Genomic DNA, 24,913 nt, shown 5'->3' on the forward strand with positions numbered 1-24,913 from the left:
AACCAGCAGTGCAATAGCAGCAAGTGCAGGATACAGGTATAAGTTATAAAGTGCAGTTATAGAAAAACTATGGTGATATTTACAGATGGATGTACTATCAACATTATATACAGGTTGTATTAGCTATGAACAGATTTACAATAAATGAATATATGTACAGGATGCTATTAATAATCAGGAGTGTGCAGATAGATAAACATAACTACAACTGTATATGTACAGTGGGTGTGTACATAATTAGAAGTGTCCATGTGCAGTGGGTATGTACAGTTCAAATAAGTGAATCAGTGCAATGTAGTGCATTGAATATGTGCAAACTTTAAAAGAAAGTTTAATAGAAAGTTTAAAAGAAACTTTAATAGAAAGTTGATGTTTTTTCATTTGTTTTTTTTTTTATCAGAATAATTTAGAGAAACATTTGGAGCTAATTAAATTATTTTTTTCATATATTAAGATTTAGTTTAAGTGACATCGATATTCAAGCGGCATGTTGTCCACACTGAGTTTACTCAACTTAACCCAGTGGCACCTGCAGCCATACGGCTGTGTGCACTGCGCGTACCTACTGTACCAAGGCGCAAATTAATGCAGCTTATTTATTTATTTATTACATAATTTAAATTGATTATTAACCACTTAAACTCCGCGTGACGTCATCGACTTTCGCTTTAAGATTTAAAGGGTTAGCATTCCACCAGACCCCTTTAAGTGGTTTCGTTTGAAAGTGTAGAAGCTATATTTTATGCACATATGCATCACTTTGGTTTTTATTCTACTGTACAAAAGTTATTTACACTTAAATGCACAGTATTTTGGATACCCGAGCTGGGTATTGAACATTGGTTCATTTTCATATTTTTCATATGGTTCATATATGACGCATGTACAAGTTATAGCTTAAATGAAAGCTCTTGCCAGTGCTCATTTGGTTCTAGCATTCTTTTTACTGAATTATATTCACATATCAAACGGTTGTCGAATGAATCGAGGTGTTTCCATAGCGCAGAAGTGAAAACAATACATTTATGATTAATAAGCAGCCCCAGATAGCACAGACAGCTGTCATCTCTTACATTATGCTGTGCCCTTCAGGGCCATTTCCCCTCTGTTTTTGAGGTGATGTGCATAAGTAATCCTTTTATACGTCTGATGTGGTCCAAACACAGTGAATTATGTTTGATTAAACAAAAGAATAGTGAAATATGAAAACAATGATCGGTCCCTGCGGCTTGTAAAGCACCTCTAATCAGTTGGAATACAATAACATTTGCATAGATGTAACTGTTCATAAGGTAGACAGCCTGAGGAAAGAAACTTTTCCTGTGTCTGGCTGTGGTCTTATATATCTGTGTGTGTTTTCTCTGTGCTCCAGGTGTCGTCCTCCAGGGCCGTTGACTCTCTTCCTCAGGCGGTGGCATGTTTTAGGACGCACCCTTCGCCGCGACCATGAAAAGCTTAGGGGCGAATCGTAGCCGCCATCTGTCTGACACCTGCGACCCCACGGCAGGCCCCCAGGAGCCGCTGTGCCCCCTGGCTCCGGATCCCCACGCCACTTTCCTCCTGAGTCCCGGTGTCAACCATTATGGCACTCTGGACCCTCATCTCCATCACTTCCCAGTGTCCCCTCCGACGGCGGCGCTTCAGTCCGACTGCCTGCTGCCGCTCAATAACCAGATGAGCAACAGCAGCACCTTCCCTCGCCTGCACTACAGCGGCCCGCAGGAGCACAGCGAATACACACAGGTACACACCATGTTATGGGCTCTTTTCATATTTCCAGGTGTAACATTCCATTCTATCAGCCCAACAATGGAATCTAATGAATGGTCGAAGGGTAAATGTGTGTAAGCCCTTTTAGAGCTTCTGAAAAGAATTTGGTTATTTATTAGAATTTATTTATTTGTTTTCAACTCCGAGTTCAATCTGACTCCAATTTTAACTGACGGTCAAATTTAGGTTGTATTTCTAATCAGGATTGGGTCACAATTTTCATTAATTAATCAATTTAGTGTTTTGATTTACATGTGATCCCATACTCTTCAGTTATACAGTGCATCCGGAAAGTATTGATAGCGCTTCACTTTTTCCAAATCGTTTTATGTTACAGCCTTATTCCAAAAATGGATTAGATTAATTTATTGATTCAGGAGTGAATCGTCAACTTATCCAGCATATGTTTCACGCAGCGGATGCCCTTCCAGCTGCAACCCATCACTGGGAAACATCCACACTCACTCAATCACACACATACACTACAGACAATTTAGTTTACTCAATTCACCTGTACCGCATGTCTTTGAACTGTGGGGGAAACCAGAGCACCCGAAGGAAACCCACACGAACACGAGAATACATTTTTTTATTCTAAATTCTACAATCCCCCATAATGACAAAATGAAAAAAAGATTTTTTGAAATTGTTGCAAAATTATTAAAAATAAAAAAGCTGTAAAATCACATGTACATCAGTATTCACAGCCTTTGGCGTGCAGATGTATATTGAGCTCAGGTACATTCTGTTTCCACTGATCATTCTTGAGATGTTTCAGCAGCTTCACTGGAGTTCACTTGTGGTCAATTCAGTTGATTGGACATGATGTGTAAAGGCATACACCTGTCTATATAAGGGCCCAGGGTTGACAGTGCATGTCAAAGCACAAACCAAGCATGAAGACAACGGAATTGTCTGTAGACCAGACAGGATTGTCTCGAGGCACAAGGCTGGGGAACTTTACAGACAAATTTCTGCTGCTCTGAAAGTTCCAGTGAGCACAGTGGCCTCCATCATCTGTAAGTGGAAGATGTTTGGAACCACCAGGACTCTTCCTAGAGCTGGCCGGCCATCTAAGCTGAGTGATCGGAGGAGAAGGGCCTTAGTCAGGGAGGTGATTAATAACACGATGGTCACTCTGTCTGAGCTCCAGTGTTCTTCTGTGGAGAAAGGAGAACTTTACAGAAGGACAACCATCTGTGCAGCAATCCACCAATCAGGCTTGTATGGTAGAGTGGCCAGACGGAAGCCACTCGCCGCCTGGAATTTGCCAAAAGGCATCTGAAGGACTCTCAGACCATCAGAAAAAACTCTGGTCTGATGTGACTAAAATTGAACTCTTTGTAGTGAATGCCAGGCGTTACGTTTGGAGAAAACCAGGTACCACTCATCACCAGGCTAATACCATCCCTACAGTGAAGCATGGTGGTGGCAGCATCATGCTGTGGGGATGTTTTTCAGCAGCAGGAACTGGAAGACTAGTCAGGGTAGAGGGAAAGATGAATGCAGCAATGTACAGAGACATCCTGAATGAAAACCTGCTTCAGAGCGCTCTTGACCTCAATACGGGGTGATAGTTCATCTTCCAGCAGGACAATGACCCAAAGCACACTGCCAAAATATCAATGGAGTGGCTTCACAACAATTCAGTGTATGTCCTTGAGTGGCCCAGCCAAAGCCCAGACCTAAATCCTATTGAACATCTCTGGAGAGATCTGAAAATGGCTGTACACCGTCAGTTCCCATCCAACCTGATAGAGATTGAGAGGTACTGCAAAGAGGAACGGGCAAAAATTCCCAAAGACAGGTGTGCCAAGCTTGTGGCATCATATTCAAGAAGACTTGAGGCTGGAATTGCTGACAAAGGTGGATCAGCAAAGTATTGAGCAAAGGCTGTGAATACTGATGTACATGTGATTTTTCAGGTTTATTTTTAATAAATTTGCAACAATTTCAAAAACTCTTTTTTCACATTGTCATTATGGGGGATTGTGTGTAGAATTTTGAGGAAATAGAATAATTTAATCCCTTTGGAATAAGGCTGTAACATAAACAAATGTGGAAAAAGTGCTATCAATACTTTCCGGATGCACTGTACGTTCATTAGGGACCCAATGCGCACCAGGGTTTACGTGTTTCTCACAGACAAGACCTCAACACTGAAGTTAGTAAGAGGATGCAGGGTTAACTAATACCCAATTAGTCCAGTTGCCTCCTGCTCACTTGTACTAAAAGTGTAGTTAATTTAATGATATCCATACAACATGCTAAATCAGCGATAACCAGAAATCAAATAGTCTCCAAGCTGAAGTGCCGACTGCTCCAAAAAGTCTCACAACAGATCATCACTAATCGGTTAAATCCTCCCCTGCACCGAACTGTGATACAAACCTAATTTTGTAAACCGTCCCACCATAGTCTGCAGCATTCTGAAGCTTTGTGTGTGTTTGTGTGTCCGCAGGGTTGTGTGGCTCAGACGGGCAGTCGCTCGGGCACCCTCACCTCCTCCATGTCCATGGGTCTGGGTCTGGGCCTCGGCGCTCCTGCAATGATCAGCAGCGGTACAGCCACAATCTCATCCGCGGCTGCGGCCAAGATGAACCGGCTGCCGGCTAATCTGCTGGACCAGCTGGAGCGCCACCTACCACTGCAGCGCGACGGCTTCAGCACGCTACAGTTCCACCGGCGCAGCCGCGGCTCCAAACCGCGCAGTGAGAGCCCTAGCCGCATCCGCAACCTCGTGCAGTCTGTGCAGAAGCTCTTCGCTAAGTCACAATCCCTAGAGGTGTCCGCAATTAAAGCCGGCAGCATAACGAGCGGCGACAAAACTGGCAGACGAAGCAAAAGCAAAGATCGTGCAAAAACCGAAGGCACCAAACGCCGCCCGAGACCCAATCTCTCCGGCTTCTGGAGCTCAGATGATGGTTTAGAGGATGACCCGCCAGCTCAACCCACTGCTGGGCCTCTAGCAGTGGCATATCGTAACCCGCTTAGCATGATGACACTAGGTAGAGCTGTATCCGACAGCCAGGCGGCGCTAAAACCACATCCGCAGGGCTACAACACCATCGCCTCGCTCAAATCCTCCAAGAGCAGCGGAGAGCTGAAAGCACAGGTCAGTCTGCCGCCCGCTGGAGCCCAGCACGCAGAGCTGGTGAAGAGAGGCTCCTGGTCCACACTGACCCTCAGTCAGGCCAGACAGGTGCTGCAGAAGAGCTCCGCCACCGTCAACCGCACGCTACTCAAGTCCAAGTCCTGCCACGGACAGGAGATGACCTGCAACTTCCTACAGGTCAGAGACGCACATGAGGCAATGACAGACAGGTGTCATTATGATAATATATTATATAAGACATGTTTATTTTATTATTCAAGAGTTCACACTTAGATATTGCTTGATAATAATAGCAGGTTTGGCAGGCTGTCCCTGGAGTGGACCCTGACTACATCAGGTAGTTCTCAAGAGCTCCTCCTGGTAAAGGAGGAAAGGTGGAGATGGGGTGGATGGGGGGATTCTTAAAAAACGAAGATGAGGGGGTAATGCTATTTGGGCTATTTATAGTGAGTTTGGAAGGATCTGATTGGCTTACTAATGATGAGAAACCAGCTGTGATTTGTGCTTCACTATTTCACTAAGTGAAATAAAACAGTGTTTCCCAACGCTGTTGCTGGAGGCACACCAACAGTACGTATTTTGGATGTCTCCCTTATCTGACTCATTATCCTCAGGTTTTGGAGTCTCTTCTAATGTTCTGATGAGTTGATTCAAGTGTGTTTGGTTTGGAAGAGGTTGAAAATGTGTACTCTTGGTGTGCTTTTAGGAACAGGGTTGGGAAACCCTGAAATAAAAGATAATGTTCATTCAAATTTCCTTCGCCTTAGTCCCTTATTTATCCGGGGTCACCACAGTGGAATGAACCATGAACTACTCCAGCATATGTTTTAGGCAGTGGATGCCCTTCCAGCCGCAACCCAGTACTGGGAAACACCCATCCACTCTCACATTCACACACACACACTCATATACTACGGCCAATTTAGTATATTCAATTCACTCATAGCGCATGTGTTTGGATTGTGGGGGAAACCAGAGCACCCTGAGGACTCAAACCAGCGACCTTCTTGCTGTGAGGCGACAATGCTAACCACTAAGCCACCGTGCCGCCCCAAAGGATAATGTTAATAATAGATATTTTTACTATATATTATGTTAATAAGTGGATAACAATTACCACAAAATATCATTACAAATAAATATATAAATATATAAATATATATTAAAGTGTACATTATGTAAGTGTAATGTTTAGTAAATACAGAATACAATAATAAAATGTTCTGTTATGTTTAATTAATAATAATAATAATAATAATAATAATAATAATAATAATAATAATAATTACAATAATAAAATTAATAATTAAAAATTACAAATAATAAATAACGGGAGCCACGGTGACTAAGCAGTTAGCATTGTTGCCTCATAAGTTGGCGGTTCATTCCACTGTGGCGACCTCTGATGAATAAAGTGACTAAGTTGAAGAAAAATGAATGAATGAATGAATGAATGAATGAATGAATATTACATCCAATAACAATTACCACAAAATATCCTTACAAATAAATCAAATATATACAAAAATATATATTAAAATGTCAAATATGTAAGTGAAATATTTAGTAGATACATAATACACAAGTTAAATGTGAGATATTCTTTATTTAATAATAACAGTAATAATAAAATTTTATAATAATAAATATTGGGCAACACGGTGACTCAGTGGTTAGAACTTTCGTCTCACAGCAAGAAGGTCGCTGGTTTGAGCCTCGGCTGGGTCAGTTGGCGTTTCTGTGTGTAGTTTGCATGTTCTCCCTGCGGTTGTGTGGGTTTCCTCCGGGTACTATAGTTTCCCCCACAGTCCAAAGACATGCGGTACAGGTGAATTGGGTAGGCTAAATTGTCCGTAGTGTATGAGTGTGAATGAGTGTGTATGGATGTTTCCCAGAGATGGGTTGCAGCTGGAAGGGCATCCGCTGCATAAAACATGTGCTGGATATATTGGCGGTTCATTCCGCTGTGGCGACCCCAGATTAATAAAGGGACTAAGCCGAAAAGAAAATGAGTGAATGAATAATAAATAACGGGCAGCACGGTGGCTTAGTGGTTAGCGATGTCGCCTCACAGCAAGAAGGTCGCTGGTTTGAGTCCCGGCTAATCCAGTTGGCATTTCTGTGTGGAGTTTGCATGTTCTCCCTGTTTTGGCGTGGGTTTCCTCTGGGTGCTCCGGTTACCCTCACAGTCCAAACACATGCGCTATAGGTGAATTGGATGACCTAAATTGCCCATAGTGCGTGATTGTGTTTGTGAATGAGAGTGGAAGAGTGTTGTGGTAAAGAAGGAGCTGAGCCGAAAGGCAAAGCTCTCAAATTACCAGTCAATCTACGTTCATACTTTCACCTATAGTCATGAGCTTTGGGTCATAACCAAAAAGACAAGATCTCAGATACAAGCAGCCGAAATGAGTTTCTTTCACAGGGTGGCAGGGCGCACCCTTATAGATAGGGTGAGGAGCTCTGACACCCGGGAGGAGCTTGGAGTAGAGCCGCTGCTCCTCCGCATCGAGAGAAGTCAGCTGAGGTGGCTCGGGCATCTGTTTCAGATGCCTCCTGGACACCTACCTAGGGAGGTGTTCCAGGCATGTCTCACTGGGTGGAGGCCTTGGGGAAGTCCAAGGACACGCTGGATGGACTATGTCTCTCGGCTGCCCTGAGAATGCCTTGGGATCCCCCCGGAGGAGCTGGAGGAAGTGTCTGGGGAGTGGGAGGTCTGGAATTCACTTCTAAGTCTGCTGCCTCCGCGACCCGGCCATGGATAAGCGGATGAAAATGACATGAGTAATACCATTAAAATTAAAAAATAATAGTAAATCCATAAGTGTTCATTGTAAAATATAATTATAATTAATTTTAAATCTGTGAATAACATGTAGTGTAACACTGTATCCTAATTAGATGCAATCCTGCAATATGTAATGAAAGCTATCTTATGTGAATCTCTATTGTGATGAAGCTATCTTTTCTATTTTAAAAGGTTTGGGGGGGCTAAAAATAATAATTCATTTTCTTTTCGGCTTAGTTTCTTTATTAATCTAGGGTTGCCACGGCGGAATGAACCACCAACTTATCCAGCATATGTTTCACGCAGCGGATGCCCTTTCAGCTGCATCACATCACTGGGAAAGAGGCTAATATTATTGACCTTAAAATAGTTTAAAAAAAAAATAAAACCTGCTTTTATTCTAGCCAAAATAAAACAAATAAGACTTTCTCCAGAAGAAAAAATATTATAGGAAATACTGTGAAAAATTCCTGAATCTGTTCAACATCATTTGGGAAATATTTAAAAAAGAAGAAGAAAAAAAAAATCACAGGAGGGCGAATAAATCTTCAACTATATATATATATTTGTGTGTGTGCAGGTGCCTACTGGAGAATGGAGCGGGACTCTAGGTAAAGCAGGCGCCGAGGGTGAGATCCCCTGCAGACGGATGCGCAGCGGCAGCTACGTCAAAGCCATGGGCGACACCGAGGACAGCGAGGACTCAGACGGGCCGCCTTCACCCAAACCCTCGCCCAAAAGCGCAGCCCGACGCCAGAGTTACATGAAGGCCACGCAGCACTCGCTCAGCGAACAACAGCCGCCGCTGCCGCCACGCAAGTCAGTCCAACGCACACACAAACACTGCTGCCAACATTAAAGAGCCCATATTGTACATGAAATAGGGTCATATTTAGGTTGTAAGGGTCTCCAACAACAGTCTAATATGCATGCAAGGTCAAAAAACACTTTCATGGTCTTATAATCTGCATTTATTTTTACCTAATTATCCCAGCGACTCCCATATGAATCGTTCAGTGATTCATTTGTTCCCAAACCCGTCCTCAACGCGAAGCTAATCTGCGCTGATTGGACTGATGACAGCCTGCTGCGATTGGTCGAACAGCTGACGATCCGTAAACAAAGCGGCACGCGTCGCGTTTTCAACGTGGCTTTACACGCGATACGAGGGATAACCTGATACAGTACACGCGGTTACAAGTAACAAAACACAACTAAATACATCATTTGCAAGCTAGAGTAAACGAGGCAACAGTTTTAATCGCACGTACTTACACTGGTGAAATGGGGGAAGAAACTGATTCATGATCCACTGATCCTTGTTCTGACAGTCTTTACTGATCCTTCCTTTAACAAACTGGTGAAGTCTTCTTTGTAAGCATGTAGTTTCCAGAATGTTATAATGCTGAGCTTTCATCTTTGGGTAGGCTGTCGATAGTATCCATCTGCACAGCCTGACTTCATTCCACCGGTGTCTGTGTGTGCGTGTGTGTGTGTGTTTGTGTGTGAGTGACTTTTTTCTGTTAGTGGGCGGGGCCGCAGGTTTCAAATCTCCCGGGTTTGCGCGTGCAACTACTTGTGTTTCGTAGCTGCGTCATCGCGAAACACCTAATGACTCGTTATCAAGATGACTCGTTTGAAGCACTATGAGTCGACTCTTTTATAGATGAATCAATAGTTTTAAACACTGTACACTTACAGATTTAAGCCTTAGCTGGATATTTCACTTCACTTAGAGCTGTGTTACACACTACATGGAAGGGCATTTTCAAAAACCCATAATATGGGCTCTTTAATCTATTACAGTCTTGCATTACTCTTGTGCGTTGTTATAAATAAGCGACTAGGTAATAAATACATAAATAAATAAGGGAATAAGCCGAAGGAAAATGAGTTTTAATTCGTCATTTATTTTTTATTTGAATGTTTTAGTACATTAAATTAAATTAGATGAAAATGAGTTGATTAAAAGTGTTTTGTCTTCAGTTACAATTTACGTTAATTGTTTATTATTTATCTTATTTATTTAAACGTATCAGTGGTTTTATGGTTTTGAGATCCTCTCTTTATCATTTTGAATATCACGAGGGTCAAATTATTCTGCTGTGGCGACCCCTGATGAAAGACATGCAAGCCTAAGTGACGTTTGTCAGCGCCTGATGCTTTTTCAGGAGTATATTTTGTCAAAGGCTTAACATATAATTTGTCAAAGATGCCAAAAGGATAAAATATGTCTGATCTAATAAGAATAGATGAGTAAAAGAAGAAATAAGTTTAAGTAATAGACGAATGATGTATGTGGCAATGGGGTGGGAAAATAATAAGCTTGTGCTTCATCCCACTCTATTTTCCACCATGTTTAAATGTATTTTTTGTTACTGATATTTTATGTATGATATTTCTGTTCGAAAATAAATAAATCAAATCATAATATTGACTGTGACCAGCAGATGGCAGCATGTCTACAGGTTGATAAGGCTGATGAGAAGCTTTCCATCAGAAGTGTTCAACTGCAGGATGATCCACAATCACTGCTCACACGTCAAACATGACTCCGAAGAAAAATGACTATATTTTTGATTTGAAATGGTATCAGTGTTTAAGTTTGCAGTTTGAATATTTTATTTATTGACTGTACGTTATTAAAGCATCACTATTTTTGTTGAGCACTTTTTAATTCTTAATAATTGACTCTTTTTCCATTCTTCAATACAGTGTAGATTGGTACACATTATGTCAAAGGAAACAGACATAGAGTAGATCAGAAGCAGCCTTCATGTGATGGAAAAAGAAACTCACAAAGTTAATAATGCGCCTTACATGGAGATTCAGAACACCATATACCCCAGCAACTTCCCTAGTAGCCACATTGCAGCATTCTGCAAACCTCTTCAAATTCAAAGTCAGCTTTACTGTCAATTTAACTACATGTACAGGACATACACAGAATCGAAATCGCATTACTCTCAGGCCCTAGGTGCCTACCAGATAATATTAATACAAAAAGTAGATATTTTAAAAGAAATTACAATGAATACAATTACACATATAATATCATCTGAAAATATAAGTAAAAATAAAAATTGTAAACAATACAATTAGACTTAACGGCTCATGGAAAGCAGTGCAAACCAGAGCTGTGCAGATGCAGAGCAGTTTACAGTGCAAAAAGCTTAAATATGATAATGAAGTGACAGTGTCTTAATAATATACACTTCACAACAACCTATTAACCCCTAAAGCACCTTAATGACAAGTTAATCACTATTTACTCACCCTCAAGTGATTCCAAACTTTTGGGAATATTATAAACCATCGTTATACGCTGGCTTGACTAATTATATTAACTTGCCTAATCAGTGCCAGCCTGTGGGATTAAGGGGCCCTAGGCGAGATTATAAAAAATAGAGCCTATGGTGTAAAAACAAGAGAAGAAAGCACAAAAAAAGTTATGATTTAAGTGTGTAAATTTGTATTAACTGCAACATATTTAACCTATAATACAAATGTAAAAATATTTACTCAAATTTAAACAAATAAGCTTGCAAGCATTGCAAAGTATTGTAAAGTATTACAAATGAAAGTGCAAAATAAAATACAAATACATTTTATAAATAAATGAAGAAGGGCACAGATTGGACACTTGTAATGTTATATTATTTAAGACTTTAAGACACTTTTTCAGCTTTATTTTAATCCTGAGCAACTTGGAGAGATATGTGGAATCTGTACTTTTAGAGGGCACGCTTTAACATACAGTACATCACAAACTACTGAAAGGATTATTCCAAGACATTTTTTTTTTCATGCATCACTCTGCAATCTTTATAAGCTAATCAAATACCTTAAACTCAAAAGAATTGTCCGTGTAAATTTATTTGACTAGTAACTTTGTATTGCAGTGGGATAACAATTATGGTATAAATAATTTTTAATATTCAAGTACATCAAGGCACACTTTCACACCTGTAAACTTTAAAGGGCACCTTTGGTAAAAAATCTACTTTTCAAGCTGTTTGGACAGACATATGTGCATGTATGGTGTATAGACCGTCATATTGGGGTGATATAAGCACACCCAGTGCTTTTTTTTCAATTTAACAACATAAAAAACGGTGGACCAATTGGAGCGGTTTTCAAACCGACCGCAACTTTACGTAGGAGAGCGGTCCCCCCGCCCACCAATATTGATTGACAGGCGCGTCATCATATCCTCAGTTTGTTGATTCACGTCCGCCATTTTCAGCGTGAGTCGAAGCGATATCACTAAAGGAACACGCTAACTCTATTACGTGCAAGGCTCATTGGGCTCAACACAAGATCAATATTCTCCACATTATCGCTCTAATCGGAATTATTGGTTGTATCTTTAGGTAGGTTTGCAAACATGTGTACTTCTCATCGAGTCTACCTTATACTTCAGCCGTTTGCATTTCTCGCGATCCCAGAAGCTCCCTGTGATCTTAACTAGCATGCGTTTTAGAATTCTAAACATAGGTTTCTATCAGGGTACACTCAAGTCGACGGCTGGGCGCCGCGGACCGCTGCAGAAACCTATGTTTAGAATTCAAAAATGCGTGGCGCGACGATTCAGGACACTTCATGTTTCTGCCGCGCCACAGAGAGTGTCTGGTGTGCCGTGTCGCGGCTTCGAGCGGCGCATCCGGTGCCTCAGTCAAAGTTAATTCAGTGTGCTTGGTTATTAGTTTCTGTGTTCAAGCTCGGCACACACAGTTGGCTGTAAAACTGTACAAAGACGCAAATGATTTTGTACTCTCTGCTTGGTCTGTGTCAGAGTCGTACATGTACGACTGAATGCTGTACCTCTCACTCCAGCTCCCTTCGCAGTCTTCCTGTCAGACTCTGTTGCAAACGCAGAGTGGGTGAGCTCATGGTCCCGCCCCCTTGTTACGTTGGGCGGGAAGCCGAAACTAGTCTACATGTGAAGCAACACACCCATAAATCAGCGAACTGTGGACACGCCCCTAACATGACACTTTTTAACACATTATAATAAAAAAAATCTGAATTGTGTTTCAAACTGAACCTAAACTGGCACACTCAGAAGAACCATAATATTAATATTAAATCAGAAAAAAGAGGTAAACTATGTGCCCTTTAACAGATACAGTGAAGTCAAATTTGTTTGGCCCTCCTGTTTAGTTAAAGTAATGTTTCCCAAGTGATCTTTAACACACCAAGGAAATCTTCCACAGTTTTTACTATAAAATAAAAAATTATTTCTCTGAAGTCATATTATGTCTTATTCTAAGTCTTATTCCTTATAGTTTGCCTTGAATAAGAGCAGTTTTTAACCCTTTAACTTCCCCACCAAGAAAAAAAGTGTTAGGATTGCATTTCTTAACTCCTAATGTCGCTAGTTAACACACTCAAAACATTTTTAACACATCTCATCATTTCTAAAATTTTAACCTCGACCAGATGGTTGATATGTCAGATTAGACAAAAGTATTGGGCTTCATACATATATTATGAAAAATCTGAAAATATGAAGTGTAAGACCAATTTATTTAAAAAAATACTCAAAATAAAACATTTTTGAATACTAAATCATCTTTATTTTTTAAAATGTGCCATACAATATTTCAAATTCTCATTTAAAATGTTTTCTTGTTTTTTTTTTTTGCAATTAAACCAAAATCAAGTGTCCAAGTAGTGCAACAGGATTATGTTTGCTTGATTTTTTTATTTATTTTTTATTTTTTGGAAACCAACAATGCTGTGTGTGTGTAAACCATTATTAAAAACAGCCATTCTTTAAACGACTTTACCAGTCATTATTTAAAACAGAATAATCGTCAACCATTTGTTAGAGCGTCAGTCAATTAATAAAAATTATTTTAAGGTCATTATTATTAGCCCCTTTAAGACATATATATATATATAATATTGATTCTCTACAAAGTTATTCGAAATTAGTTAGTTAAACTACTGTTTAAAAACATCATGTCTTTGAAGACTCGTGCCTTTATGTCACTACCACATGGGAAAGCTAGGTTGCTGCCTGAAATGGTGTTAGTGAGACCAGCAGGGGGTGCTCAACCTGCAGTCTGTGTGGGTCCTAACACCCCAGTTCTCTTTCAAACATTCGCTCGGTATCTCACTATGGGAAACGCCTCAGGCGTGACAGACTGTGGAAGCACCAATTACACCACGTCCGTCCGAGGACGGACAAATCACAGCTCGCGATTAGGAGCCCACCCTCTCCTTTATAATCCGCTGTGATTCCCCGAATCGGCATTCTAGCACTCTTCCTCGTGAAGACTTTCCTTAAGCACCCAGGCTGCGCTGCTCTGTTCACAAACGTACCGTCAAGGCTAACGTTGCCGAACGCAGCTCAGTCATCTGAATCTGTCGTGGGTTCTTTGCTCGTTACGGAGTATTTTTTTTTTTTACTGCTTTTACTAGCAGCAACTGATATAGCTAACGCGTTAAGACGAGCTAACTCTGACTTTGACTCACCATGTCTAAAGTCACAGTGGAGAAGGGGAAGGAGGCCTCTTCGCGCTCCTGTCCGTCAGCGTGCGGATTTATGATCTCGGGCAGGGATTCACATCCGATGTGCATCGCATGTATGGGTGCGAAGCATGCCCAGGCCTCGTTGGCGAACACCGAAAGCTGCGTGCACTGCCAGGCAATGCCGATGAGGATTTTGGAGAGAAGGCTTCGAGTGGCGGCATCTTCCAAGGATGATCCGGTCCTCTCTGCCGCTCCGTCGTCAGCTAATGACGCCAAATCCTCTCCTCCGCGGGATCTTGCTTCGTGGGGGGACATCATGGAGGTAGAATCCCCCATGTATGAGCCGCTGTTCGACCAGCAGCTACTGGCGGGCGGGGATGAGATGGAAGGGGATGAGGAGGAGGATGATGAGACACTAGCCCGTCTCCTCCGAGATGAGCCGGACGATGAGGAGGAGGATGTCATCCGCCCTTCTTCCCACACATCCAGGCCGACTAGCGCGCAAAGCGGTGAGGTGGCGTCGACCGTGGTGGATTGCGACCTCACAGAGGTTTGCAAACGTGCTGCCGCCAAGCTCGGCGTGGCGTGGCCTGTGACTCCTGGTCATCCAGGAGTTAAACGGGATGTGTATGACGGGAAAAGGCTCGCTCCCCGCGCTCCCCCAGCAAAACAACTACTTCCCGCTCTCCCAGATTGCATCACTGAGATGAAGCGGTCATGGGATAAACCCTTTACCAACCGCGTGCCCGTCAAGGGTTACTCGTCACTCGACGTGAGCGAGATGGAGGGACTAGGGCTCTCTAACCCTCCAGTGGTCGAGCAGACGGTGGCTCTTCACCTGCATCCAAACAGGCGGGCTGCTGTTTCATCGGCCACACCGTCCCTCCCTGGTAAAATGGAACGCTTCACTGCTTCCATGTATCAGAAGATATATAAATCTTCGGCGCTAACAGTGAGGGCTTTGAACGTCACTTCATTGCTGACGGCCTATCAAGCCGAATTATTGGAGGAGCTTGGCACGCAGCTGGACGCCGGCAATCCAAACCCGGCAGTCTGGGAAGAGATCTGCAACATTACAGACCTCAATCTGCGCGCCTCACGCGGGGCGGTGCAAAGCTCCGGCCGTACCATGGCTCTCGCCGTTGCGGGCGAGCGATCGCTGTGGCTGAATCTCTCGAGTATCGGGGACAGGGAAAAATTGGATTATCTCGACGCTCCCGTAGACTCGAGTGGGTTATTCGGTCAGTCGGTCGCGTCGATGAGGCAGAGATGCGACCTTAAAAAGAAGGACGAGGAGACTTTTGACCTCTGCTTGCCTCGTAAAAGGACATCACGTCCTCCTGTTCCTGCTACTCGGCCCATTCCTCCGACGCAGGGCAGAAAATTTGTCAGTGCGTCCAGACCGCCTAAACCCCACAGCACAGAGCAGACGGCTCGCCCCCCCGCTGCTCCAAACGCTAAGCCATGGGGAAAGCAGTCATTCGCGGCAGCGGCTGCAAAGTCCAGATCCGCTAACCCCTCCGCCAAAAAGAAGAGGGACTCCTAGGACGCTATGTTTGGAGAGGAGAGACGGGCAGCACCTAGGGTTTTCTGCGATGTCTTCTCCACAGTCCGCCACGGTTGTTTCCCCACCCGCAAAAATGCTGAGGAGGTGGAATTTGGGCGGAGAAATGGTTCAGAGTTGTGTTCAGGCCAGTTCAGCTTCCCCTCAACACACAATGTTCCGTGGATTGCCGACGGCAGTTCCACAAGTTCATGTGCAGAGCATTCGGCCACCATGCGGTCTGCCGAGTTCAGGCACACGTTCGCAAGTGCGTTGTCACAAAGCACTTCATTCCCTGTGTTCATGGCAAATAAAAAATGCCCTGTCGCATCCAGGCTCAATGCCGAGGGCGCAGAAAGCCAAAAACAAAATAAAGACACAGAGAAAAGCGAAAGCTCAAAGCCGAGAGACGGGCCAGTCTCTGAGCCAAACAGATCCTGGCCAAATTTCTCTCTGGCCACAAGAGGGCGCCAGCACTCCATCAGTGGGGCCGGTTCGGCAGCAGCCTCTGTCTCTTCACCCGGAGGCCTGGATAGAGTGTTCTCCGCACCCGTGGGTCCTCGCAACCGTAACCAGGGGTTACAGGCTTCAGTTTGCTGGAAAACCCCCTCCTTTCAACGGGGTTATAGCATCTGTGGCAAACGAGGATTCGGCTCAGGTGCTGGAGGCAGAGATATCCTCCCTCATGGGGAAGGGAGCTATAAGACGAGTTCCAGTGGAGGAAACTCAGACGGGTTTTTACTCACGTTACTTTCTAATCCCAAAGAAAGATGGGAGTCTGCGCCCAATATTGGACCTGCGTGCTTTAAACAAGCACTTAAGGAAGTACAAATTCAAGATGCTCACAGTAGGAGCTCTCACTCGTTCGATCCGCCGGGGCGATTGGTTCGCCTCGATCGATCTCAAGGATGCTTACTTTCATATAAGCATCTATCCAGCACACAGGAAATATCTCAGGTTTTCCTTTCAGAACGAAGTGTTCGAATTTGTTACTCTTCCATTCGGGCTCAGTCTAGCTCCGCGGGTGTTCAGCAGATGCATGGAAGCAGCGCTGTCTCCGCTGAGACACAAGGGTCTGCGCATATCCGCTTATCTGGACGATTACCTGATATGCGCCCACACACGCGAGCGCGCGGAGCGGGATGCAGAGACTCTTTCGTCTCATCTCACAAGGCTGGGATTCAGAATCAACAACGCCAAAAGCCAGCTGATTCCGTCCCAGGAGATAGAGTATCTGGGCCTGCGCCTAGACTCGGTAACTTACCGCGCCATGCTTTCGGAGAGAAGGATTACGGCGTTCGGTCTATGCCTGACCCATTTTCGCAAAGGAAACCTGGTCTCGTTCAGAACCTGTCTCCGTCTGATGGGCATGATGGCTTCATCTCTGTCTGTGATCCCACTGGGTTTATTAAAGATGAGAGATTTTCAGCGTTGGATTTCCGCGAAGCGCCTGTGCCCGCGCAGGCACCTCGCGCGCAGGGTACGGGTATCCACGGAGTGTGTGATGGCTCTCCACCACTGGAAAAAACCCTGCATACTCCGATCAGGGGCTCCGCTGGGGAGCGTGTCTCTGAGAAAAGTCGTCACTACGGACGCATCCCTAACGGGATGGGGAGCCGTATTTCAGGGCAGATCGGTGAACGGTCGTTGGACACACCGACTGCGCGAGCTTCACATAAACATGCTGGAGCTGATGGCAGTTTTTCTGGCTTTAAAACATTTTCTACCATTCTTGAAGGGTTTTCATGTTTTAGTCAGGACGGACAACACAACGGTGGTGGCGTACATCAACCGCCAAGGGGGAACGCGATCGTTGCAGCTGCACAATCTAGCGCGCAAGCTGATTGTCTGGATCGCTGCTCACTTGAGCTCACTGCGCGCGACGCACGTCCCGGGAGTCAGAAATGTGGGGGCGGATCTTCTGTCGAGGGGCAACCCGACGTACGGAGAATGGGTTCTCCACCCGCAGGTGGTGAATCAAATTTGGGAGATGTACGGCAAGGCTGCCGTAGATCTCTTCGCCTCGCGGGCAAACGCAAAATGTCCGCTGTATTTCTCTCTCGAGGACGAGGATGCGCCGTTGGGTGTGGATGCGCTGGCGCACCCGTGGCCAAACGTGCTGCTGTATGCATTCCCACCGTTAAGTCTAATTTCTCCCACCCTGGACAGAGTAAGAGAAAGCGGGTTGTCTCTCCTTCTAATAGCCCCCCGTTGGCCGGGCAGGCTGTGGTTGGCAGAGATCGCCGAACTTCTGCAAGGAGAGCCCTGGCCGCTCCCGCTGCGACGGGACCTGCTGTCACAAGCGGGGGCACAGATATTTCACCCTCACCCAGAACAAATCAACCTTTGGGTCTGGCCCGTGAAGGGTTAAATCTAAATGCTCTCGGGCTTCCACGGGAGGTCATAAGCACTATCCAGAGCGCTAGGGCTCCTTCAACGCGCTCACTGTACGACCTGAAATGGCGTGTGTTTGAGGACTGGTGCACTAGTGAAGGGCTTATCCCCTTCCAGTGCTCGGTAAGAGATATTCTCTGCTTTTTGCAAAGCTTACTGGATAATGGGAGAGCGTTCTCTACCATTAAAGTTTACCTGGCCGCTATTTCCGCTTGCCATGTAGGGTTCGAAGGGGTTTCAGTGGGACGGCACCCCCTTATATGCCGTTTTATGAAAGGAGTGAAGCGCGTGAGACCAGCGGTGAAACGGCTGGTTCCGTCATGGGATCTATCTCTCGTTCTGGACGCTTTAACTCGAGCCCCATTCGAACCTCTGGAGGATATTCCTATTAAGCTCATATCACTGAAGACGGCCTTACTACTCGCTCTAGTCTCAGCTAAGCGAGTGAGCGAGCTGCATGCTTTGTCGGTGCATCAAGCGTGCATGGATTTTAGCCGGGATGATGACAGGGTTAAACTGCTACCAAACCCGGCATTCGTTCCCAAGGTCAGTGATTCTGCTTATAACTGTTCTGCTATTGAGTTGCATGCCTTTCACCCCCCTCCGCATTTGTCAGCGGAGGAGAGTAAGTTACACACTTTGTGTCCCGTACGGGCGTTACGCCTCTACGTGAACAGGACGCGATCGTTTAGGAGAAGCGATCAGTTATTTGTGTCATGGGCCACTCGCCGTAAGGGTGAGGCTGTTTCATCTCAACGGCTCTCGCACTGGATAGTGGAGGCGATCGAACTGGCCTATACATCTAGGGGTCTTCGTTCCCCAGAGGGTTTAAGAGCTCATTCTTCAAGAGGTATCGCTACCTCATGGGCTTTGTTCAGAGGGATTTCGGTAAGAGATATTTGTAAAGCGGCAAGTTGGTCTTCCCCGCATACATTTATCAGGTTTTACCGCCTTGACGTCACCGCGCCTTCATTGGCTCACGCGGTTCTTAATGTGTGTCCCTTATAAGCTTGAAAGGTTGTCTTTCTACCGATTCTGTCCGGGACTTCGGAAAGCATGCGTTACGGGAGTGGTATATATCATTCCCATAGTGAGATACCGAGCGAATGTTTGAAAGAGAACGCTAGGTTACTTGCGTAACCCCGGTTCTCTGAGAACAGAGCGAGGTATCTCACCAGACTTCCCTTCATGCATTACACTCGGGAAGAGCGTGCTTCGAATGCCGATTCGGGGAATCACAGCGGATTATAAAGGAGAGGGTGGGCTCCTAATCGCGAGCTGTGATTTGTCCGTCCTCGGACGGACGTGGTGTAATTGGTGCTTCCACAGTCTGTCACGCCTGAGGCGTTTCCCATAGTGAGATACCTCGCTCTGTTCTCAGAGAACCGGGGTTACGCAAGTAACCTAGCGTTATTGATAGGGACTCTATACCGCTCAGTGAGCCCCATCTTTTGCATGAGATATTAAACCGAGGACCTCACTCTCTGTGGTCATTAGAAATCCCAGGATGTCCTTCAACGTTTAACCCCGGCATCCTGTCCAAATTTCCTGTCCACTGGCCTCTGTCCATCACGGCCTCCTAACCATCCCCATATCATAATTGGCTTCATCACTCTGTCTCCTCTCCACCAATCAGCTGGTGTGTGGTCTGGCTGTCACGTCATCCAGGTGGATGCTGCACACTAGTGGTGGATGAAGAGATTTGCCCCCGGTAAAGATGTGTAAAGTGCTTTGAATGTCCAGAAAAGTGCTATATAAATGTCAGGAATTATTATTATTATTATTATTATTATTATTATTATTATTATTATTATTATTATTACTGAAAAATGAAAACAAAAATCAAGGCAAACCTAAACGAGTTGAATATTCCTTTTACATGAGAGTGACTGAAAACTAAATGTTATCAATGTATTACATCTGTTCTCTAGTATTTGCTGACTGTTTGTAAATTCAAGACTGCATTTCCTAATGTAAAAACCATGTACACTCAATTACTCAAAGCCTCTGCATAGCCGAGGACTTCCTATATTAAAAGTTTTAAAATCGCTAGTGAAAACAAAAGTCTAATATAATCAACAGTGAACATTCATTCATTCATTTTCTTTTCAGCTTAGTCCCTTTATTAATCTGAGGTTGCCACAGCGGAATGAACCACCAACTTATCCAGCCCATGTTTTACGCAGCGGATGCCCTTACAGCTGCAACCATTCTGGGAAACATCCATACACACTCATTCACACGCATACACTACGGACAATTTAGCCTACCCAATTCACCTATAGTGGATGTCTTTGGACTGTGGGGGAAACCGGAGCACCCAGAGGAAACCCAGGGAGAACATGCAAACTCCACACAGAAACGCCAACTGACCCAGCCGAAGTTCGAACCAGCGACCTTCTTGATGTGAGGCGACAGCACTACCTACTGCGCCACTGCATCTTCCTAGAGTGAACATTTTCATATATATTTTGTATTTAAAATGTGAACATGACTGAAATTTAATTTGTTTTATTACCTGGGTCAATTTGGGGCTTAACTTCTGACAAATCTTCACCTTGGAATTATAAGGTTCTGTCTGCACTCTGAATGATTTGGAGATATTGAGCTTCAAAGTTTTTGCCTCTTGGTCATTCTAAGCTCTTTGACGCAGCTAAGCTTCACAGTCTGCTACCAATGACTGATCTTGCTTCTTCCTGTCGTTTTAGTTGTGACACAAGATAATGGTCACTGCCACCACAGGACAAATTGTGCATTGCAGCCAAAAGTGTTGGTGTTCTCCGCGTCCAAATTTAAGGGGGTCAGATGGGGGGCAGGTCAAGGTTGTTGACACGGGGGCTTTGATAACCCCTCCATCAAACCCCCAACATCCCTGAAGAACCGCCACTGATACTAGTATCTTGAGAAATATCTAGTAAATTATTATTTACTGTCATCATGGCAAAGATCAAATAAGCCAGTTATTAAAAAATGAGTTATTAAAACTATTATGTTTAAAATGTGTTGAAATAAACATTAATTGGGGTAAAATATACAGTGGGGCTCACAATTCAGGAGGACGAATAATTCTGACTTTATCTGTGTATAGAATTTGTCCAACGCAATCTCACCGCAATTCGTAACTTTTTGATTTTGTGGCTAATTCGTACGAATTCGTATGATCTAATTTGTACAATTTACTACGATTTTCTCATACCCCAATGACTGTTGGGTTTAGGGGTGGAGTTAGGTGCCACGCCTCCTTTTTAAAAGTCATACAATTTCGTACGACTGAACTCGTACGAATTCGTACGAATTAGCCACTAAACTGACAAAACGTAAAATACTTACGTTTTCTCGTGAGATCACGCTGAATTTGTCATATACAATCAATTTTATATCTAAACATAAATAAACATGTCCTGAAATATATACATGAGTGTATTTTATATACACCTAATAAATATACACAGTACACACACTTCAATTATGTCAGAACAAACTTTTGTTTAGGATGGCATTAATCGGTGTAACAGCAGATTCTCCCTGTGGGTTCACTAGCAGACAGAGTCCATGTGTGTTCATGCGGGAGCAGCATTCCAGACTCTGCTCTCCAATGCAGAGCGCAGGATCAGAGCCGCTGCTGCACAGGTCAGTGCTTCAGCTCTAATGAAGACCACCCCGATCATCCTCACTGTGGAGAATAACAGCACTGTCCTGAAATTTCCCCCTTAAAAAACACCTGAATGCTGGATCAATCCTCACTCCTCACTAATATTTGAGCTACTTCTTGCACCTCACTCTATAGCCATGTTTCCGTCCACCTATTGTTATGTGCATATTGGAATATCGCAAAAAGGAAAATGCTTGATGTTAATGCCAAGATGCGCATAAATTTGCATAACTTATGAATACAACTGAGTAGCATACTTTTTTTTAATCTGATAACAACAACATCAGCAACATTTATTTATAAAGCACATTTAAACACAATATAATCTAGGCTGTGAAACTACAACTATAGACGATTTCAATGTGGTCAAACTATTTCATTACTGTAACAAGAGGCAATTTAATCATAACGTAATGTTAAATACAGCTATCATAACATTATTTATCAATATGGGGCTCTTTTTTGGATTCTCAGAAGCTATAGAAATGCAAAATGTAAAACAGGAAATATGCTGGGACCCTTGTTTTTATTTACATCCCTCAAAACGGTCTATATCTACACACATGTAAAAACATTAGAATAAAAATAGTGTTTAAGTCTAGATTTAAAAATGGTCAGAGTGGGAGAAGATCTCACATTATAGGGGAGACCATTTCTGAGTTTTGGAGCAACCACAAACATCATCCTTACACTACCTGACAAAAGTCTTGTCGTCGATCCCAGCGGTAACATCAACATATATCGTACGCACACATATATATATATATATATATATATATATATATATATATATATATATATATATATATATATATATATATATATATATATATATATATATATATATATATATATATATACATATATATATATATATATAAATATATATATATATATATATATATATATATATATATATATATATATATATATATATACATATATATACATTATATATATATATGTATGTATATATATGTATATGTATATGTGTATATATATATATATATATATATATATATATATATATATATATATATATATATACACATATACATGTATTATAATCCTAAAAATCATTTTATAGTTATTTAATGAAATAGTTCTTTAACATAATTTGTTAAGAAAGCTTTAGGGTGGCAGAATCAATGATGATAATTATTTTATTACAAGTCTGTAAGGCTTATTTGAGTTAATATTTAGGTTATTCACTAAATTATATCATTTAAATCGTTCATGGAGCTGAATGTAGTAAATAGTCTGTATTAAAAAGGTCAAAAATAAACGTAAGCAAACAAGCTAGCCTTACCCCATTATTTAACAAAACATAATTACTGTAGTAAAATATTTGTAGTCTTTTAATAAGACTGATGTGTACAAGATAGAGAGGGTATGAAAAGTGAATTTTTAGTTTAGAAACTTTTGAATCGGAAGTTGTGCAATAATGCAGTGAACTCAGCCAATCGTGTAATATCGGTGTCGTCATCAGAGCTCGTGCAGTCGCTCTTCAGATGCTGCACGGTCTGAATCAGTCATCTGATCTTAGAGCGCTGTCGCGGTACCTTAATACCACATGTGACAGTCACGTGGCGTCGGCGCACGTCAATCCGGACAAAATTTCTAACCAGCATGCACCGCTTTAAGACAGACTTCGATCGATCTGCACAGCGCTGCATGAAGTCAAATGCACCTATTACAGCCAGCCTTATATATACGGGGAATCCCCCGTGACTTCACTGGCGTCAGCCAATCCGGACAAGCCGTTTGCAAACTCCACCTACAAAAAAGCACAGAAAGCACACAACCATAGCAAATAAATCAAATAAATGAACACAGACCTGCATAACAGTCCATAATCTACAATGAAATCCATTTAAAGAACAAATTCTAGCATGCAGGTCACAGAAGTAATGTGATTTTGTTTTAATAGATCATGTGATGGTAAACTGTGCATGATTGGACGACATTAATAAACAAAGCACATTGTAAAGCATCTGAAATGTTGTTTTGCTCATTTCTAAAACCCCTCAGCCAAAGTCTGTCATCACAGTGGTTCAGTATTACTATTATCATATTATTATTCCCTCCAGAACTGTCTTGAGCATCTGTCTGCGCTTCCAAAGAGCGTCTCACGCCTCCAAAAGCCACTGTATTGCATTCATAATGTTTCATCTTCTGAGGTGCAACTCATTTATTAGAGAAGAAAAGGCCCACAGTGGCTTCTCCTTCTGCACAAAACTACATTTTCTGTCTATTATTTGACGCCAGTTTATGAGTAAGGGATGATTTAGTCCTCTTTCACTCATTGGATGGAAAGGCTGCTTTATTTGCTGATATTTTGTGCAATATTTCAGTTTGTGCATACATCTAATTCACACCTTTGGATGGAAACATATCTGCTGACAGCACTAAAACTAAACTCAGATGTTATTGTGAGAAGGGAAGTGAAGGTTTCAGAAAGTTATCTGACGTTTCTCCTGTGTTTGTGTTTTCTGTCAGCTGTATGCTGTCTCTGTGCGAGGTGCCAACCAACCGCAGCCTGGACAACCTGGACTGTCTAATGGGCCCCGGGGATGCAGCTCTACAGCACTGGGATGCCGATGGGGGATTCAGTCAGCGCTGCGCCACACTGGGAAGAGGATCTATCATGAGCCAGGTCACAAACATTCACTTATTTACTGCAAGTTATTAAAGCATCACTGTTTTTGTTGAGCAAGTTTTCAATACTCGGTTTAATACAATGTAGATTGGTACTTATCATGCCAATGGAAGCTCTCAAAAGCTCACAAACTTGAATTGAATGCATACATCGCAATTCAAAACACAAAAAACACCCTAGCAACACACCCTAGTAACCATATATCAGCATCCTAGAACATCCCCTAGACACCATAGAAATCACATAGCAGCATTCTGCAAACCAATTAACAGTAACCCCTAGAGCACCTTAGTGACCATGTAACATCACCATATTAATCCCTAAATACACAAATCAATCCCTGAAGAACTGTAACAGCCCCATAAACAGTTTAATAACCACATAGCAACACCCTAGCAACCTCCCAAAACAACATAGAAGCCACATAGCAACTTTAGAACATTCTGCAAACCATTTAGAAGCAACCTAGCAACCCCTAAAGCAGGGGTTTTCAACCTTCTTTCAGCCTTTTT

At 42.9% G+C, this 24,913-nt stretch overlaps 1 protein-coding gene across 1 annotated transcript in view; it reads left to right on the plus strand.

The window, feature by feature from the left end:
* Window positions 1–1,431: 1,431 nt before the first annotated feature.
* The window catches only part of dlgap4a (discs, large (Drosophila) homolog-associated protein 4a), an 80,555-nt gene continuing 57,073 nt past the window's right edge, over window positions 1,432–24,913 (plus strand). The window contains exons 1-4 of the mRNA XM_056448746.1: window positions 1,432–1,743; window positions 4,232–5,062; window positions 8,254–8,492; window positions 24,242–24,398. Of these exons, the coding sequence (XP_056304721.1) occupies window positions 1,447–1,743; window positions 4,232–5,062; window positions 8,254–8,492; window positions 24,242–24,398 (1,524 nt within the window). The 5' untranslated portion in view covers window positions 1,432–1,446. The remainder of the gene's footprint in view (window positions 1,744–4,231; window positions 5,063–8,253; window positions 8,493–24,241; window positions 24,399–24,913) is intronic.

Source organism: Danio aesculapii, chromosome 23, assembly GCF_903798145.1.
Source record: "Danio aesculapii chromosome 23, fDanAes4.1, whole genome shotgun sequence".
Taxonomy (NCBI): domain Eukaryota; kingdom Metazoa; phylum Chordata; class Actinopteri; order Cypriniformes; family Danionidae; genus Danio; species Danio aesculapii.